This window comes from Homalodisca vitripennis, chromosome 6, assembly GCF_021130785.1.
Source record: "Homalodisca vitripennis isolate AUS2020 chromosome 6, UT_GWSS_2.1, whole genome shotgun sequence".
Classification (NCBI taxonomy): Eukaryota; Metazoa; Arthropoda; class Insecta; order Hemiptera; family Cicadellidae; genus Homalodisca; species Homalodisca vitripennis.
Window position 1 is genome coordinate 119509408 of NC_060212.1, and position 21589 is coordinate 119530996.

General features: G+C 33.8%; 1 protein-coding gene across 1 annotated transcript; it reads left to right on the forward strand.

Moving 5' to 3' along the window:
- The first annotated feature begins 6981 nt into the window (after nt 1-6981).
- On the forward strand, nt 6982-14558 carry LOC124365540 (ribonuclease P protein subunit p30-like). Its single transcript, XM_046821529.1, has 5 exons — nt 6982-7019; nt 7908-7983; nt 10026-10094; nt 12801-13004; nt 14487-14558. The coding sequence occupies exons 1-5, from the start codon at nt 6982-6984 to the stop codon at nt 14556-14558; spliced, it is 459 nt and encodes a 152-aa protein (XP_046677485.1).
- The last annotated feature ends 7031 nt before the right edge of the window (nt 14559-21589 follow it).

Below are 21589 nucleotides of genomic sequence, written 5' to 3' on the forward strand. Positions count from 1 at the left end.
TCTTTATTCATCTTTATATAGTTAGAAAAAACGTCTTGTGCAAGCAACTGTTTTTGACAATGACCAGATGGCCGGGCCAACTGTTTTATTAGTTACGTCTGCTGTTGTGTTTTGGTGTCTGTCTAATTGATTTATTTTTTATTTTATGTTTTGTTTTGATTATTAATAATATAGCTGATGAAGTCACACTTAATTTTAGGAACAAATTGAGTGATTTGAGTGTTTGTTGGGTTCTTGGTCATAAGGGGATCCCTGGGAATGAAAGAGCTGATGCCCTGGCCAACCAGGGCTCAGCGTCAATTATGACAGGCCCTCAACCCTTCTGCGGTATTTCCAAGTGTGTGAATTCTTTGGGGCTGTCTCGAAATGGGTTCACGCTGAACATGAGAGAAGGTGGAGGTTGCATACGGGCTTGAGAATAATAAGCAAAATAGTACTACAGTCGCCTTCCTCCAGAGTGGCGTCTGACCTCTCACGAAATAGATCAATGTCTTCTCGGGTTATAGGTCTGATCACAGGGCATGGTCACCTGAGGAAATATCTTCACAGAGTCGGCATCCTTTAGGAGGATCCACTCTGTAGAATGTGTGATGAGCAGGATGAAACTGCCAAACACTTGCTCTTTGATTGCCCTTCAATAGCAAGGGAGTGGTATGCCATCTTTGGTAGTTTGAACAAGGGTGGTGAATTTCTCCAGGAGAACTTGATAGGTTTGTTTTCGGCGGTTTGTTGAAACTGCTGAAATCATAAAACTGGTAGGACCTCATGGTGTGCAAAAGGCCCTTGAGGCTTAAGTGCATGGCAGTAGGCTGCCCCATAGAAGAAGAAGAGTGATTTGAGAGAACTATTTGAATTGAAACCTTCACCCTTATCAGGCTTGTTCAAGGTTCAATTTATTCTGAATAAAAAAAACTATAGCTACAATAATAAGCGAGTATTATTATTCCTTTAGTTTTCCTGAAAACAATGATATATAATAAGTCATATTATATAGGTTGAATTTCAGTGTTGTAAAGCAATTGTACAAAAATGCTAAAAATACAGTGCTAGTGAATTTTGCTCTAAAGTTAAAAAAATTGCTAAAAAAGTAAACATGTTTTAAGTTTAAATACTAAAACTATATATATTTTGGGTAAGGGTGAAACCGTGCTTCTATTGTATATAAACGTGTTTTGACAGTTGTTAAACGAACGCTCTCGTACAATCAGACCGTTGACTAAAAATCTGTGAGATGACAAAAGAATACAACATTTCATTTTGATCATGTCAAGAAATTTTAATTAAAAAACTTCAAATGCATCGCGTTGTGGCAAAATTTGTTCTAAAACTGTTGAACCAAGACCACAAACAACACCGAATTCAGGTTTCTGAGGAACTTCTTGAAATGGCCAGTGATGAAGAGAGCTTCTTGAAACATGTCATTATGGGAGATGAGACATGGGTTTTTTGGTTGTGACTTGGAAACAAAAGCCCAATCATCACAATGGACATCAAAAGGCTCTCCCAGACCCAAGCGTTGACTGTAAAGGTGTTATATGCTATGAATTCCTTTCATAAAATCATATGATCAGTTTTTTTTACCTTAAAAAAAACCAAAGAACAATTGTGTAATGCTGTGAGAATAAAGATATCTGAGGTGTGGCAAAGTGGTAATTGGGTACATCAATATGACAAACGCTCCTGTTCACTCTGCATTAGTCACCTGTGAATTTTGAGTAAAAACACAATAACTGTCATCCCTTAGCCCCGCTACTCACCTGACTGGCTCTGGCTGACTTTTCTTTTCCCAAAGCTCAAGAAAACTCTGAAAGGATGAAAATTTCATACTGTTAACGGAATTAAAAAAAAAAATGACGGATCTGCTAAACACCATTACAACAAGGGGTTCTCTAGGGCCTTTGATTAGTGGAAACACTGTGATATTTTCAATATTATTCCTATTAGATCTAAGGTTTAGTTTTTAGTACTGTCAGTGAGTTATTCACATCGCTTCATTTTTGAATATTTTACTGTAACAGCAGGTAATTAAGTAAAATTAATCTGTATTTATTCCAAACAGTATACGTAACTACAGTTTTGAAACCATTGGAGATAGAGACAAACTTTAAATGTAGAAAATATTTATTTTTTAAAGACCTTTCTAAATATTATGTACAACACACCCTAGGTTGCTATTTGATTTGTTTTAGATCGGGGCTGTTAAGTATTTCAAAATTGTATGTATTTTTTAAATGTGTAAATTTTGGGGTAGGGTGGCATTTGATGATATTTTTCGATAAGCCGTCTCATCATTAGTTTTGAATAAAAATATCGTCTCTCTACATTTGTGCAGGTAGTTGCAATAAATTTACCCACAAACCTCTCATTTTTTAACGTTTTTGGTGTACCCTGTACATAAGCGGCAAGATAGGTTCAAACTTTTTGCATCAAAATAGTCAGTGAAGAAATACCTTTAAAATGAGGTATAACTCAACATACCTTTACATTTTAAAATTTGTCAAAAAACCACCCCTACTTTTGGGAGTTTTTAGAGATTTCAAAATAATTTCTCCAAATTCTTTGTGGTGGAAATAGGGGGGTTTGAGTTGTTACGAATAATCTACCTCGTTTGGTTTGGCCGCTATACGTACTGTATGGGTGGTGTGCCTCACCCTGTATATATATATTGGCCAATATTATTAACTGGCTGCAAATAATGTCATTTTCTAAAAGCCTTAAGTGGCCTCGATTGATATTTTTTTTAAATTTTAGTTTTCTCAAAGATCTAAAACATTGTATGACATTTAATAACCCAGCAGGGATCACTTCTGGCTGGTTTATACCTACCAGTTGAACCCACCACTGGGCACAGCAAAAACCGATGTGCCACTTCAATCTGGGCAAACCTTATGGATGTCCAGTAGCGGCACATCACTAACCGCAAATGTTGAGGATTCTGGGGTTCATGGGCAATTCGATAGGTTTAGTCTACTGTGGGAAGATGACTGTTGGAGTTGGTGGGGTTTGTCCCTTACCTCAGAGGTTGTTGTTAACCTCAACAAGGGTGTGCCACCCCCTGCCTACTTTGACTGGAGAGGCTGGTTCAGAGCTGGCCTCCCCTTCTTCCGGGATGACTTTGAGATGTAGTGCCCTGATTATTCCTGATGGATCCTCGATAGGAGGCGGCTCCTACTCCCTAACCTTACCCATCCTGAATATCCTGTCACTCCGGAAGCAGCGCAAAGGTTCTTACAGGACTAAGTGCAATTTATAAGCTTCTTGTCCTAAGAGGAACAAAAAAAAGACATTTAATACCAATAGTGGAGTTACAACACATTTCACAAATTAAGTTGCCTGACGATGGAATCCTCAATTCTGAAAGGCCACGTAAAATTAAATTAATTTTGTGCAAATGCATTGTAGTTCACTAGTGGTATTAAATAAGAATTATTTCCAATGATAAAAAAGAATCTTCATTATATTACATTATTTGTCAGTTCTGAGTTTGTCCATCAAATGAAAATACGAATGGTTAGTAATATTCCAGTTGATAAAAAATGCTAGGTAAAAATGCTCAGTTTTTACTGTTCTATTACTAGATAGTTTAGTGTACAGTCTTTCAACTGTGAGTAATATATTTATCTATTTATTATTGAAACAATTTGTTTCAGGTACTTAAAAAATACCTTATTTTCATCTACAATGAAAAAAGTTTGGATTTTGATGACTTGAATATCTCCATTCCTTCACATCAGTTTAAGGAAAAATGTTTGGAAGAAACTTGTATCACGTAAGTACCTTTGAAAATATTGTTTGCAATTCAGTAATTTTACTATAAACATACAGTAGTTCAAAATCTTTATTACTGTATAAATAGTCTAAATATGTATGTCATTGACAAAGTCATTTTTTATTGCCTCAAAAGCGAGGTCAAAGTAACTTAGTACTAATTTTACACGTTGTACAAATAAATATCATCATCTTCAGTTATCAGATGGTCAACTGAAACTACCTACCTGAACCATAAACAGTCTGTATGGACGAGTTGGTGGCGGAGCTTAACCAACCACTGATCAGTTAAGGTCAATAAGGCTTCTTTATCATCGGTTGTCATGTTTTAGAAAATTTCACAGTATCTTTTTTTATTCAAGTTATTTTCATTCTTATTTATTTCTAAGGTTTCTGTCATTACCCTTGGATAGTTGTAGGGAATTTTTGTAAATACTTTTATTTTTTTGAATTTCATCTTGAACATTCTATATGTCTAATGTATTCACTCACTCTATGGATATTAAACGTTTTGTTCTTTCCAGTACAGGACTGAACCACAACTACATGCGATTTCGTAGTTTCCCAGCATACACAGTGGAATCTTGTAGTTGTCAGTTTTGACATTGAATCGCTTTTCACAAAAGTGCACTTTTGTAACTTTGGACTGACTCAGTTAGGGGTCACTTCTAGATGGTTATATACCAGTTAAACCCACAGTAGGCAAAGCAAAAAACTGACACATCACTAACCGCAAATTTTTAGATTCTGGGGTGCAAGGGCAATTTTGATAGGTCTAGTCTACTGCAGGAGATGACTGTTGGAGTTGGTGGGGTTTCGTTTCCCTATGTGTCAAAGGTTTCTTGCTAGCCTAGACATAAGGGTGTGCCACCCCTTGTCAGCTTTGACTGGAGAGACTGGTTTCAGAGCTGGCTTCCACTTCTTCCGAGGGGACATGACTTGAGATTAGTGCCCTATATTCTTCATCATGGATCTCAACAGGAGGCGGCCCCTAACCCCAACCTTACCCATCCAGAATATCCTGTCACTCCGGAAGCAGCGTAAAGGTCCTTATAGGAATAGGTACAATTTCTAAGCTTCTTGTCGTAAGAGAGCAAAACAAAAACTTTGGACTGTCTTTCCACTCAAAAATATTAAGCAGTAATTTAAACCAAAATCATTTTGTTTTTCAAATATAATTCGCAAAGTCATGATACAGCTCTCTGTGATAGCTGCTGAAATCTACTTATAGTAAGATCTACTATACAACAATAACAGTCAATAGGGAAGCTTGTATTAATGTAAATTCTAAAATGTTTTAGACAACAACAATATACGAGGGTCAGTCAAATATAAACAGGACTTTTATTACTATACCCAACGTCCAGGTTGTAGCAGGTAGCCATGTTGCAGTAGTGGTAGGGGGCAGCCTGGGGGAGGGGGAAAGCTGCAAACAATGCGTTCTCAGTGCTGTTTTGTTTTGTCATTGTAGCCATGTCTGAACAAGAGGTTTGTACCTGCAGTTGCGCAACGAATTATTATTAAGTTTCTTGACAAACGAAGGTGTTAAACCAAGTGAAATTTTTGTTAGACTGACAACTCAGTTTGGGGATAAGACTTTATCACGGTCTCAAGTGTACGATTGGGTTTAAAAAGTTCAAAGGCGGACGTGAAAACAGTTGAAAATGAAAGTCACAATAGGCGTCCAAGGACCAGTTTGACTAATGAGAACATTTTGTGCTGTTCGTGAACTTCTTGAAAATGATCGACGCTTAACGATAGATGAAATTGCCAGTGAAGTGGAAATTAGTCATGGTAGTGTGCATTCCATCGTCACAGAGCATCTGGGTTTTCGGAAAATTTGTGCAAGATGGGTCCCTCGGCTTCTGACTCTCGATCAAAAACAAACCCGGAGAGACATTTGCCAAAGGCTTTTGAATCGGCTAGAGAGAGAGGGGAATGGTTTTTTAAATCGCATAATAACCTGTGATGAAACGTGGGTCCATCACTACACTCCTTAATCCAAAATGGCGTCAATGGAGTTGGCGAAGGAAAGACGAAACTCGCCCTGTGAAAGCCAAAACACGGTTGTCTGCTGGGAAAGTTCTTGCCACCATCTTTTTTGACTGCAAAGGCGTTTTGCTTATTGACTTTTTACACGAACGTCGTTACTGTGAACGCTGCTTATTACTGTCAACTTCTTGAGTAAGCAAAAGCAGCCTTTCGGAACAAAATTCGTAATCAGCCAATCAGAGATGTCATTTTGCTTCATGACAATGCTAGGCCTCACACAGCTGCCTTAACCCAAGAGAAATTACGCCAAATTCATTGGGAAACATTGGAACATCCTCCCTACAGCCCAGATTTGTCTCCATGTGACTTTCACCTCTTTGGTCCTCTCAAAGAAGCACTTGGTGGAAACCGTTTTTGAAAGTGATGAGGAAGTACAGGAATTTGTGTGCAATTGGTTCAAGACACAACCTCAAATCTTTTATGAAGAAGGGATCCATAAGCTATCCTCACGCTGGGAAAAGTGTGTGAGAGTTGAGGGAGACTATGTAGAAAAGCAGTAACATGTAATCATTGTAATTGTTTAGCTTTAATAAACGTATAAGTTAAAAGTCTTGTTTATATTTGACTGACCACCTCGTATTATTACTCTATTTCACTGCACTACACTTGTATAATACGTTATTACACACTAAACCATAATAATAGGAATGTTTAAGACGTTTCTGTTGGTCTACATGTGAAACCAATAATATTTGAACCTGAGCACTGGATTATCTCTGTATTATAATGTCTTATGTATCAATTTTTCTGAAAATCGTACTTTTCATAAAACTCAGAAATTATCATCTCATTAATAAGTTAAGATCAGTTACTAATAAATGAACTAGCTCCATTGACTGTAAGAAAATTGGATTCTCATGGCTTCAGTGTTTTCTTTGTCCTAAAGTAAATTGATTAAGTAGTAAAGGAAATGTAGGTATTCGTATGTGTAGTAAAATTTCACAGAGGAATCATGTTATAAAAAAATATAACTCAATCGCAGATGAAAAGTTTACTTCTAGCTGCTTCCAGTTGAACCTACACTGGATGGATAAAACTCTGATGTGACAATTATATTTGGGCTCTATGGATGTCCAACAGTGGCCACGTCACTAATCGCAAATGTTAAAGCAAAATGTTGGGGTGGAAGGGTGGATTGATAGGTCTAGTCCACTGTGGAGGATGACTATTGGAGTGGATGAAATTCTGAATATCCAAAGGTCCTTTTATTACTGAATTCAATGGGAGGTTTTCTCTGTTCTTGTCCTATATGAAAAATATGTATTAACTTTGATGAATATGAATTTAAGCTTTCAAGTTTTTATCTTGAGACCTTGTTTTTATGGTATAAATATATTATATGATATTACTGTATTATATGTTGATTTAGTATTCAAAAAAGTGATACATATCCTTAATTATATTCTATTAATGAATTAAAAATAGCTTTTACACTATCATGATAGATTTTTAAATTAAAATTTAGCCTATATTTGTATTTATTGTTTGTTTATTTCAGCTAATGTAATCCTAAATGTAATTTTTCAATACTGTAGATTAAGGTTTACTTGATTGTTTCAAGGATCTCAATACAAGGGACAACTCGAGTCCCTTAAGTAACTCACTCAATATAATTAGTAGTTCTCTATTTTAGTAAGTCTACTTCATTAATGTTGTAAGCTTTATAAAATACCTCCAATCTAAGGAAACTATTACATTAAGTTTAAAAACAACTGTTTTCTCTCATAATTATTTAATTAAATACGATTTTCAGTGGGCTACAAAACTGTTGCTTTGAACACTACAGTTTATGAAGAAAAAAATGAAAACCTCTAAGAAGAAGAAAAGTCAAAACAAAGAGGTGATTCCTCCTCCACAAGCAACTTTGGATCCTGAGGTAATTGAGGCTGATTTTTGACATATAACTGGCTACATTGTACCAGCTTCTTCTTAATGGAATGATTTACTTAATTTAAAAAACAAAACACTACAATAATTATTGAATTTTATTTCTGTGAGGCCTCTCATTTTCAAAGAAAACATCATCAGATTTAACATAACTGAAATAAGAGTGGTCTTCTATCAATTAAAATTTTATCATTTTTCAGGAAGTGCAAGGAAAGCTCCAGATATTGCAGCGCATTTACTTTGCACTTTTCAGATGCAAATCAATTACAAAAACTTGTAAGTAATTAAGTTAATATGTTTTATTTAATTAAACTGTAAAGAATATACAATATTGCTAGACAGGCAGGGATCAGGTTATAAAGTACACTTATATGCCATTTATAGTCAAGTTTTACTTTACAGAGTAACCTAGATGGTCTCAACCATGAAAGAAGTAGCGATCATGTTAAACAATGATTACGATAGCACTGTGTGTACACAGTGGAGCAGGAAGTACAACCATATTTTAAGGTATTATACCTAGTGGGTTTTGAAGTATAGGGACAAATGATTTGACGCACAGTGGTGCTGTGAGGAGAGTTATAAATGCTCAGAACTACAAGAGCACCCCAATGTTGCCATTTTGAATTACAGTGTTAAGAGAAAGAGAGAGAGAGAGAGAGGTACACTCGAGTCATGGTTGATCTAATACCTAGTTCAACACATAGTAAGCTGTTTAACACAGCCCTGCAGATAAGCAAAGCAATGTGGCCTAATGAATTAATAAACTCTTAAAATTTTACCTGGTGAAGTTAAGCTGTGAATATTAATTTGGTACTTTACATTATCGATTATAACATCTAATTTAAAATATTTCATAGTTTCGTACGATTTACTGTATTTCATTCTCTGAAAATAAACATAATCATGTCAGTATATATACTTTTTTATGACACGGTACTTCAAACAAAATCATTTTAAAAAATATTGTCAGTTCAAAATACATAAAAAGGAATATTTGTCTTTACACTATTGCTATACTAAATACTGCAAGTTACAATGCTGGAATGTTGCCTAATTAAATAAAAAAATAACCCTACCACAACATACTCCATTATTGACTGGAAATATAATAGAGAAAAACTACTTAAATTCTAAATATATCTAAAACAATGCTATCCATGTTATTGTGACCCACAATGTTTTTTCCCACCACAATTTTATGTACAATTCTGTGAATTTCGCGGAAAATGTTTTAAAATGTCCCATAGTCGTAAAACTATGATTTCACATGAATAAAGTTGCTGGTTTACGTCACCAGTTTGTCGAAAAACTAGGCCTACCACTGTAGATGCCACCAACAAATATCAGCTTTAGACAAACTAAACAACGTTGACATAAAATATTTTTAGCGATTGGAGATATTTATTTTTCAGCGTTGACATGTTAAACCAGTGGTCAACCCACATCAAGTTCAAAATGGTGGTAGATGGTCACATTTATACAATTTTGTCTCAAGTATTCCATAAGATATGCCAATTGAGTGTTTAACTTTGAGCAATTTCAAACAACTTTGTTACCCAAATTATTTTTTAATATCTCTTAAAGTTTCATCAAAATGGCGATGGTTCAGTTTTGGGGGATGTTAGTATTATCTCAGGCATTGCAGTGATGCAGAACAATATGGAATAGTGCGTTCAAATTTTTCATATTATTTACAACTGTTTTTATAAAAAATGTTCAGTGTATTGCAATTAGTATTTCCAGATGAATAGGCTTTTAGTGTTTTCATATTATAAGATAACAAAACTGAATACAATTTTGCACTGTGGTTTTAACTATTAGCATTGTCTGCATTTTTCTTAAAACAAAAAATGGGTATCAGTTATTTATTTTCACATATTGTCTGGAAAGTGATTGACAAATTTTATTCCTTTGTATAAGGGTCTTTTTGTAGATTTTTGAAGATAAATTATATGTCTAATTATATATGGTTCAATTTTATAAATATATTTACAATAAAAACTTAACTTTGGTAAATTTTCCTAAATCTGATTTAATATTTGTAAAATGTAGGAATCATAGATTACACTCAATCCAAAATTTTAAAATAAATAAATTGTATACTTTCATAAATTTTGCTTATACTTTAGTTGGATTTCTAAAGAAAGTACATTAGATAACAATTTAATAAAAGTCTTTAAAAAAGGTAAAACCATGTGTGCCCAGCATCGGAATCACTGCCAGTTTAAGGGTTAAAATATTTTAGTATTTGTTAAGAATTAATTAAACATGTATTCTATACAACAAAAACTAACAATCCGTTTTTTCATTTTCAGACTAAGTCAGAGAACACAAAAAAGTATGATATAGTGTCTGTAGTACCCAAGTCATTCACTGCATTCCAGGTACGTGCTGTTGAAAACTGTTTACTGTTCAAGATATTATTTGCTTTGTCAAGTTTATTGAGTTATAGTTTTAAACAAAAACTATGTGTATTAGGCAAAAAGAATGTCATCTGTAACATTGGATAAAATCATTTAAAATATTTTGTTCTGTTTCTATGTAAAACACAAATTCAATGTCAATTATATTTTACTGCGAGATACAACCCATGAGTTTGATTGAAGAATGATACAGAGATGCTCAGAAATCTGATGCGCATGATTAGCTGATTAACAGTATCATTCTGTTGGCTTCAGGTCATAATATAGACTAGCAGTTACAGATATTAATTTCACAATTTTGCAATTGGATATATATAAAACCAAATATGTCTAGGGAAAGAAAAACATTTTCACAAAGTGCAAGTTTGTGTTTAAGAACAACTGGTAGGGATTTCCTTTCAACCACCTCACACCTTGTGCACATTTTACAGTTTCTTTATTATCTCATAGGCTACCTACTACAAGCCAACAAAGCAATTTTAAATTGTGCAAAAATATCATCAACTTTATTTTAATTCACTGATAGGTTTTTCCTTTTTCCAGGAAGATTTGGAGACTTTGGCCTCTAATTTAAACAAATACATTTTTATTTAAACAAGCCTTGTATTTTATTACAGTTTGTTTCAGATTTCCAAGTTTATAAATTAATGAAATCCAAATTACTCATTAAATTTAACCACAATTATTTATGGAGGTATCAGTATTGTCTGAAAAACACTACTGAGATCCTTAGGTTTAGAAAATTTTGTCAAATTTTAGAATTTTTTAGACTTAGTTGTAAGTAGAAGTTAGAAAAAAAAACTGTTGTTTCCACTAGGAACGAAAGTTTCATCTATAATGGCTAGAATAGTTGCAGAATGTTTACTAAATCAGGTGCATTGTAAACTATAGTCATATGTTCAGGTTGTTCAGACAGTAAGTTGCTTTTAATAAACAAGATAAGTGTATGCCGCACCACGTGTCGCATAACAGGCTTCGCAGATGTTAGCATGCAAAATATTTAAGTCAATAGATCATTTTATTCTCAAGATGTCCCATTTACAGATATACATGCTGACCAATCATACATAGAAGAAATGTTTTAAATCCTCTGGCAGACAAAAGCATACTAAGTGATAGGCTCCAATGACATGTACTATCATAGAACTCATTATTATCTATTTAGAAATGACTCCAATTTTACTATTGTGATCACACAATCAAAGGGTTTTGAGAGGATTCATAATTAAGTGCAATTCCTCGACTATCAATGCTTTCTAAAAGTTTCATACCAAATTTAACATAAACAGATGAAATCTTTCTCTAGATATATATCCACACCTTTATTTCATAAATCTGAGATCGGGAGGCCACTAATGTGACCAAAGCTTGTCTCTCACTCACCTCAGATGGGAGTCTCAGGTGGTTGCCTTTTCATCTCACCAGGCCACGCATAATGGCCGCCTGAGTTCTGCGTCCACCACTTGGTGCTTGTGTAACCATGTAAATCGGATTTAAATGGCAGTATTTTGTTATTTGGTTCTTGAAATAACTGTGATTTAAATGATAATTCTAAAATAATTTTATAAAGTGTATTAGCTTCAAGGTTGAAAATTTATCAATTGGTTATTTATTATTTGCTTTTTAAACAAACCAAGTAATATGTAATTTAATTTATAGTGTTGATCTGTTTTAAAAGTATTTTTATTTGCAAAATATAAATACAATCAGTCTGTGTAGTATCAACAGAATATAAACTAGTTTTCATCTTTTGAGGTTTCATCCCCACTAAATGCACTAGTATTTTAAATAAATTGATAGGATACACTATATCAGCTACAGTGATACTGACAGTTGGATGTGTATTTTTGGTTCGACATTGACATAAGGAATCAATGTTTCATCCACCTTCTTCTTTGTACTGGATAAGACCACAATAGCTGATCCCATTCTCCTTATTTTGAGCTCGTCAATCAAGATTTATTGGGCACAAAATTGAAGATATTTAAGTTTTCTGTCATACATAGGTTTCATTTAGAAAATACTTTGAAAGATCTGGGATTGTGAACCTTCAATTTTCCCTAAACCTTATGATTGATTGGTTCGACTAGGTAATCAGTAATAAAAGGAGATCGGCCACTTTGCTTTTCATTGTGAACATTAGTTCAATCTTAACAAAACAATTGGCACAATTTTTTTAAAAACAGTGTAGTTCATAAACTCTTTTCCATAACACAATTCCTAATAAATTTCCACTGGTTGCATTTTCCTCACCAAAAGAAACCTAAAAGTATACACTAGGTACATCACAGTTGATGAGAGAGTTGATTGTGGTGGTAATTTTGAACACCCTGTTTAGATAACTTAGATATGGCGTAGCGATCTTCACAATGCCACTGCCAGACGCAAGCTGAATGTTACACGTACGCAGTGCTTACCTCACCTTTTTGGCGATCAGACGCCTCTGCAACATTTCTGAACAAACTCATATAATAGGAGACTGGTAAAAGTCATAAATATCACTTTGAAGGAAAGCTCTCGTAGGTTTTAAATTAATTAAACCTGTTTAATTTGTCTTTTCAATTTTTGAAACTAATATTTAAATTCATTACTACAATAATTTACAAAATTGAAGATAACAGATGTGATCAAGACTATTTACCATGTATAACATTAACTTATTTTCAGCTGGCTTGTGCGTGCAAAGACATTGATCTCATCAGCTTTGATGCAAGTGAGCACCCAATATTCATGAATCGCAAGACATATAATCTGGCAGTAGCAAATAGTATATACTTTGAAGTACCCTATGCACCTGCAATAGCGGATTCGGGAAAGCGGAGAACTACGATACAAGTAGCACATGCCTACCATACCTACGGAAAGTCTAAGGTAACTATGGAAGTATAGAGCAAAAGGTATGAAAGGGAATTAATTGTTGTGATTGTATATTTAACTTGTGGATTTGGTGTGTTTTGATAACAACTGGAATTGATCATTCATAGGATACCTCACTAAACAATACTCATGTTTTTGGTTTACTCCATACAATCAACATAAAAAAAAAAAAAAAAACGCAAAACAGAATCCGGGTTTTATTCATTACGTAAGTGGCTAATTACCACAGTAAAATATTGTAAATAAACATGTGACACATCAAAATATAAAATTTCATAAATCTATGAATAAGTTACCACTAAGGTTATATACTAATTTTATAACAATTTTCTTGAAACTTACTAAGTTGCTTGCTGTTAAAAAACTCCTGTCCAAAGAAATAAGAATATTTTACGAATAAAGTAATTGCTTAGCGTACTCTTAAATTTCTGCATATCACCGACATCATTCTCCATATCTTCAGAATGCTGTTAACTACATATTACATATATGCTGTAAACAATGCTGAGTTAGAGCGGCTATTCAGAAATTAGGGAACGTTTTTTTTTGGGAATTAAAAAAAACCAATTACAATCAGACATAATCACCATCACAAATTCAGGTAACTTATAGCGGTGGACAAGACTTTGGAATTCTTGCGTCCTAAAATTCTGCCTGAGCCTGTGATCTCAGCCACTTAGGTGATGCGTACCTGGAGCTCCTCATCGGGTGTACAAACGATGGTGTTGCTGGCCATGTCTGCATTTTCGGAAACAAGTGAAAGTTTACTTGGAGCAAGTATCCCAGAAACTGTAGGGGGATGAGGAAAATCTTTTCTGTTGAACGAGTTCAAGAGTTCTTGCATATAGTTTGCCCTGTGAAGTCAGGCTTGTCATGCAAAAGCAAAATTTGGTTTTTAAGTTTTTTGCTAACAAAAAAACCAATCACCAGGGACTGCACTTCATAACTGGGAGGATTTTCGTATTGCAGCACACATGTTCAATCTTGAATGTAAAAAAAAAGGCAGTGGTGAAAGATGTCATCCGTTGTCATGGGCTGGGCTGCTTGACCTGAGAGTGCCGAGTATAATGAGCAGTACCAATATATATAATATGCGAATTGCCGCTGGGCACGCCCGAGGTGGCGTCAGTTTTGTGAAATGTTCCTTATACCTTTCTGAAATAGCCTTGTACAATAAACTGTCTAGCTACAATACAATGTAGTTTAATATCTATACATGTAGTGATCTTAACTACGCTCAATCTTGATTATCCTTCATAAGGGCATGCTACTGTCAGTCAAACATGTTCTACACAAAATACTAATGAATAGTTTTTTTTAGACTTTTTTTTATATTTTTTTACACACATTTTTTTGAGTACAGGAAGTTCTATGACATGTAATATATGGTTTTAATCTACTAACAATTAAATGCAGATTTATGATAGTTTAGAGATCCTACTGGTTTTACATAATGCTCACATTTTCTTGTTTCAGAATATTATTCTGTCAAGTGGACCATTACTGGGACTTTTCTCAAGCTCAGAAGTCCATATGCATAGTTGCTAATCCTGTATCCTTTTATTACAAGTACTATGGGACAACTCCACACCATTTCTGAGTTTAACATGTACTTTCCTTGGGGTCTTTCATGAGTCCCATTGTCATTTGCAGAAACTCAAAAAACTTATCCTAGAAGGCTTGTTGAAAAATTCTTTATATGTGAGGGTTTGTCAGATAATGTAGCTGAAATACTCTAGAGATGTGAAAGGTTTAACATATTAACAGTGGAAGCTCCACAAACATGCTTACAGTTGAACAGGTTATCAACGATGGGGGGGGTGGGGGCATTCCTGGCTTGTGGCAAGCATATCTTTAAAGTGCGTGCTGTTGCTTGGTCTAACTTAGAAGGATTTTTTTTTTTTCCGTTGAAAAGGGAAAGGCGGGGATAGGAGGACCGTTGAATTTCACGTTATGAAAAATTCGGCATATAAAGTTAATGTTTAGTATAGATTTGCGTATAAACCTATGTAAAACAGTCTGATACCTATCAAAGGGATAAAAATGTTGTTGATGCTCCCGGTTTGTGCAAGCATACATTTAAAGGTAGTCGTCATACGCACATTACACATTGATGATTTTTGTTAAAACAAGTACCATTAAAAATTTTTACATAAAATTTTTCAAATAGTGGCTGTTCCTAGTAACATTTTTTAAACTATACTGGATGTTTTGGTGTTATTGTGACAATTAACAACGTTAGTTGTTGAAAAGATACCACCATTTTGGTTAATATTAAAGAAAAACCGCACCAATTTCTTTCATATCTTACCTTACTTAAACGTGTGTCAAATTTGGTTCGCATTAGCTTCTACTAGTTTGGTAGATAACCCCGAAACCCCCCCCCCAACAAGTTTATTTGATAAAAAAATGGAAAATGGCGGCTAGAGTCCTAAATGATATATTTTCCGTCGAACCTATATTTATGACATTTTTTTTTGCTTGAAAAGAATGTATACTATCATCCACAGAAGTTAGTGGACACCCCTTATGATTGTGAACACCTCTGTATATTGCAACTTTGAGTTAAATTTTTTATTATTTGCAAATGGCAAAGCATCCAATTTTTTTAATTTTAAATTACCATTAATCTGTTTATATTTTTTGTATTCCCAAATTTTTACGCACTAGCTAAAAGTGTTAAATTAGTCCTAAATACACAAGGTAAGAATACTTGTGGACTAGTCCCAGAGTTGAAGATAAGTGGTTTCCAAAACAAAACACTCCTGGAAATTCTTAGCTATTTTGCGATAGCTGCGAATGGTTCAATATGATCGATCAAATCTTACATTTTTCTAGCCATTGTGAAATTCACCAAAACAAAATTTGTGAAAACTGAGACTAGAATCTAGATTAAGCTGACAATCGCACCAGTGAAAACCAAGACAGGATTGGAAAGAGAGAAAGATCTATATATATTTATATGAAATAAAAATGAAGTTTTGGTTTGTTTTATTTGTTCACAACAAGGAGGATTTTGAGAAATAAACCATTTGTAAAGTTAAATATATTGATTGTAATATTGACCCAGTACTTTAAAGTTCAGAAGCACAACTTATCAAAGTGTTAGTGATTAGAGCTAGGTATCGTCTGCAAATCATTTTACCCCTCCCTCATCTTGATACATTTACTTGAAAAGGAAGGTCTTGTAATGAACTAAAAGATAAGATCACAAGGTCTAGGGTGTAGACACCGACTCTTGAGGGCAAACTCCTTTAAGTAAAACACTATTACATGAGAGACCAGAAAGGAAGGGATCTAAAACTTGTCTCACAGCGCAACAAAGAAGGGGTCTCCAACACTCACCAACGTTTTTTGACGCTTTTTACTCAATTTACGACAATTAGTATTAATTTGATAGTGGTAGAATTTGAATTTAGATTTTAAAAGGCTTACTCTCATTGATATTCTTATACTTCATACAGCTTAGTTATTTTTGTTACTTTAACTTTCAATTTTTTGTTAAAGCGCTGGATTGGCTTTACGTTTACACAAATTTTTTAATTAAGGCATGCCACTCTCCTGTACGAGAGTTCTTGAAGAGATGGTAATAGAATGAACGATTTTTCATAAGATTGAGAATAGCAGCTCCAATACCGTCATCTTCAAGGTGTCCACGTTTCAGCATTCAGTATTAAATTTTGTAATGGAATTTTTCGATTACACGTAATTTTTTTTTTTTTATGTCTAACCGGATTGGGAATCTGTGTCCAAAAATAGTGTTACTTAGTCTCAGAGAACTCATTAAAACCCAAGTCCGACTACCCAACAAGGAGAAAGAATTCCACGACTTATACTTATCAAGAAAATTCTGAAACATGTGAATGAAAAATTTAAGACTGATAAAAATTTACAGTTAACCCCGGTAAATTAAAACATTTTACTTATAAGACTTTAATCAGCTGCCTTCTGAAGTTTAAAGGATTGTATGATAGCACCAGTAAAATTGTGTTAGTATTAAGTTGAAAAAAATGGTTATTTTGAAAATAGGTTTATATCAGTTTCTTAAACAATACACTTGTATAATTATTGAACTGAGTTTTCCAGCTTATAATTATTTATTGGGTTTCTCGCTCCGTTATATTTATATTGTTAAACTGTGGATAAGTGTGTGTATTTATAAATTGTATTTACCTCATTGGTTATATTTATTTATTTGTATGATGTGTGATTATATTTATTTTTATTTTCGTTGTTTATGTTGGGCCGTTAATATGTTTGTTTTTCCTGTAATAACAAGAGAAATGATTTAATATCTAAAACAAATACATTAGTCAAATAAGGGCAATATGGGGTATATTGATGAGATTAATGTAAAGTGATTAGCAGGCAGCACAGACGTGAGCAGTCATATATAAAGAAGAGTTTGGATCCCAAGCTAATAAACATTTATTTTTCTATTATTGCGCTGCCACACTACTGGATGAAGTGGCCAGTGTATTAATCCTAGAACGTAGAATTGTTAGTAAAAAACCGTTATTTTTGTGGAGGAAAATAATAAACTCATTATTTCATTTCATGTCATTTTTAGTTTATTTTATTTTAGTTTCATTTTCATTTTTAGTTTCATTTCATTATTTCATTTTGAATTTGACAATGAATGTAACATGTATTCATCAAAGTATTTATTATAGTTTTATTAGATTGTATTCTTCATTTTTTGTCGGGTACTGAAATTCCAATTATTATTTACATACATTCTATAGTTAGCCTTTATAATAGTATATTTATTTTATATGTTTTAATTACATTCTACTATTTGCATTTTTTGGTGTCGCTTTGTTATAAAATATTAGTATTTATTTTAATTCATTTATACAATTTTAATACGTACACAAAACAATAGCTAAACAGATAAAAATCAGGTAATTGTTGTGGATTGTTGTTATACATATCTAGGTGTAATTTCTCCTTTTGAGTTCCATTCCTAATAAAATAAGGTAACTTTAATCCACAGTCCTGTACATAAGGGTTGATGGAGCTTTCTAAACCAAGATTTCCAGAAGACCTCCATGTTTTGAAAATACTTGCAAATTGATGCGTTGTTCCCTATAAATAAAGTGTATAAATGTATTGTCCTGCCTTTCTGTGTAAAAGAAACTTCTATAGATAATAAAACATCAAAGAGTTAGATTGTTGAAATTGTACTGTGTATCTGGTAGCATAAAAGGGATTTTATTAAATCAACATTACCATTGTTATATTTTTTATTTCTTAATTTCCCAAACAGGAGCCATTCTTCTATCTTGGAACTGAGTGAGGAACAAGCTAAAAATTCTAATGCTTGACCACTATGCAGAGCATTAATTACTTCGAGCACAGCAGGTAAGAATCAAATGTATTCTTGAGTTTTAATTCATCTTTTTTTTTTAACGTGTATGAGTGCCATTGTTAAGCCCCTTAGCTTTAGTGGGGGGTCCTGGTCCCGGTAAGTTTCGTGGGGGCTGGGTGGGATTCTCGGCCGGGGGGAAGGAAATGCATCCGCAATACCCAGGTCCGAAGAAGAGACATATTTAAACTTTAGTATGTACTAACCAAAGATGATATGAAACAGTATCTACAATCATTTGTACTATGTAAGCTTATTTTTTATGTTCGTGAATTAAATTTCATCTTGCCATAGTTTTGAAACATTAACGTGCGGATTTCCTTTTGGGGGGTTTTATAAGACTGGTTTATTTAACCCCTAGAACTTATAATTATCTTATTTTCTTTCCTGTCTGGCCAATTACTTATTTTGGCTTAGTTAAACAAAGATTTCTCATTCTTAAAATTGCTTTGTGGCATGTTAGTGCTTTTACTCAAAAGTACTGTAAATAGTTAGTTGCATGCTCGTAGTTCAGTTTTTCCCAGAATATTACAATTAACTGTTAATATGGGAAGGAAACATTTGTGTTTACATAACTAGTTATTGTAATGGAAGCTATGGTGAGAAGTTGATCTTAAATGTGAATGTTGTGGTTAGACTGGCAATTTCTCACCTTCTGCGTAGTGCAGGCATCTGAAATTGTGTCAACAGACCTTGAACTTCTTCGAATCAGGAAGTCTATACATCCGATGGAAAAGAGATTTAAAAAAAGGCAGTATTGATTGACATAGATTATTCAATAATGAACGGTCTTTGTTATTATTCAGACAGACCCTCTTTCCGTGTAGTCTAGGTGTTCCCTGATGCCAAAAAAGATACGCAATAGTTAATATTCTGAACAGTTTTTACATTGCCAGACAAATATTTTATATCTTTCAGGACAATTTTTAAAGATTCCAGAAGTGTCAAACTCTGTAACCCATGTGATCTCAAATTTCAGACACTAAAGCATTCTTGAATTTCATACTAAACAAACAGTAGACAAACATTTTTGTTAGACATCAAGTGCAAGAAAGCAAAATCATGGCAATATACAACAATAAATAAGATATAAAATATAAAACAATTTATAAAAATGTGGTTGTACTGAAAGTATCTACAAAAAACGCGTGAAATTACAACAAAAGAATAGCAAGATTTCAAAAGGAGCAGATTATAAATTAGTGGTTAACAAATTTAATATGAAATTTATTTAAAAAATACTTGGAAAATTACTAAAAAGTAGTGCAAGATTTCAATAGGCAGATTTAAGAATTGTTGTATTTACATTTTACCTCATTATTTGTTTGTAGATTATGTATAATTTACTGTGCAAAATAAAGTATTATTCATTATTATGCATATAGACCCATGAAATTATGTTTACTGGGCTATTAGGACATTGACAATGTAAGTCTACTACAGTTCTCAAACAGGTAAAATATTGATAAAAAAATTATAAATTATACGCAGCATTGCCTTCTTCCCATTACACCCGCGAGTACTACCTACACTTTTTTTATGTCTACAAAGCACCATAATTAATTATCCTCTGAGAGCATATCATTATTAGCTCTAAGTTCTATGGCCAATTTTGCTTTCCTGTATTTTTCGGAACCTGTTACGATTGATTCCAGAGGGCAGGAGAGGATTTGTGAGCAGGACAGCTGATGACAAGGATGATAGTTACTGATCTTGACCTAGATTCCTGACGGTGAGGCCGATGGGCCAAGAGGTACAATAGACAACTTGAAGATTCCTTGACAGTGACCATGTCATGACTTTCACATGTATACGATATTTGTAAATAACTTATTGTTTTATTTAATATAATTTCTTTGTTTATATTAATTTGTTTTGGATGCTTTTCTACTTACGATACCTATTTTTTATGTCTCCAAATGTTTACAACTTTGAATTTTAGATATGTGATCCCATGATAAGGTTTTATGAACGTCTTAAGTACCTAGAAACTTTTTAGTAAAAGCCCACTCACGTTAATTTCCTTCACTCGTGTCGGCTTCTTTACTGATTGATCTTGAGAGTTAACCTACGCCAGTCCTCACGTTACAGTCAAAACATCATAAAAATTGAGGCAATAATGGGTTAGATTTTCATGAGAAATTTTGAAGGCACAAATAAATTACACGATACCAGAATTAAGGAAAGAAATAGGATAAGCAAGTATAATAAATGCATCTTAATCTATGTTAAGGTACGTTTTTTGAGTTTTTCATATTAAAAAAAAACAAGATATATATACGAGACAAACATGCAAGTCAAGATGGCCGGCTAAGACTCTGCTTTTAAACATGGAGGCGTCAAGTTTTGGAAAACTGAGTTTATAATATAGGTATACGTCTCAAATCCCAAATTGAATGTTTGGAAAAGTCCTAGGTAAACAGCAACAGGTGGTTACGTGACCAAACGACCATATGATTATGTAACTAAAGTGTATTGTACTTTCTTTCTCCAACACAGAATTACTAACCCATCGGAAATAGTAAAAATCCAAAATGAATGACCAGCATAGCAATCACCATTGGAGCAGGTATTCAGACCATTTCGGAGAATTAACGCGCTAGATGTGGGTCATCTCTACAGCCTTGTCAACTGCTAAACACAGCCCAGACCGCTATAAGATCTGTTCCAGTAATTTCAATAATTGTGCAGGAAACAAAGTTAAAACTAACTGGCTGTCTACATACTTTTTAATTACACAAAAATGATTGCCCAACAACCAGATGAGTCTGCAACCCCCCCCCCTCAACAGGTCCATAGCTTGATAAGCGAAAAAAGGATAAACAGTCAATCATCTGCAAGTTCCAATGGGTACACTTTCAATCCAGTCACAACAGACTCAGGGACTATGGAACAACCATATGAATTCAGATCATGAAGGCTTAGTGTTGGTTGAGTCTAAGCAATTTTAATAATAAGAGCACTTTGAAATGGCTAAAGTGGTTTGATATTTAAGCTGTCGTGACTGAAATTCTTTAAATTGGTTTTAACTTTTAAGATGTTGTTAACTGCTATAAACAAACACTTATAAATATGCAGTTTGCGGATGGTGCAACTAAGTTGGGCTGAACGAGACTTAGTCTCCCAGGCTGTCCAAGCAAAATTAACAAGAAATAATGAATAGTATACCAACTTTCATTTTTATCAATAACTGTATGGTATTAAAAATTCC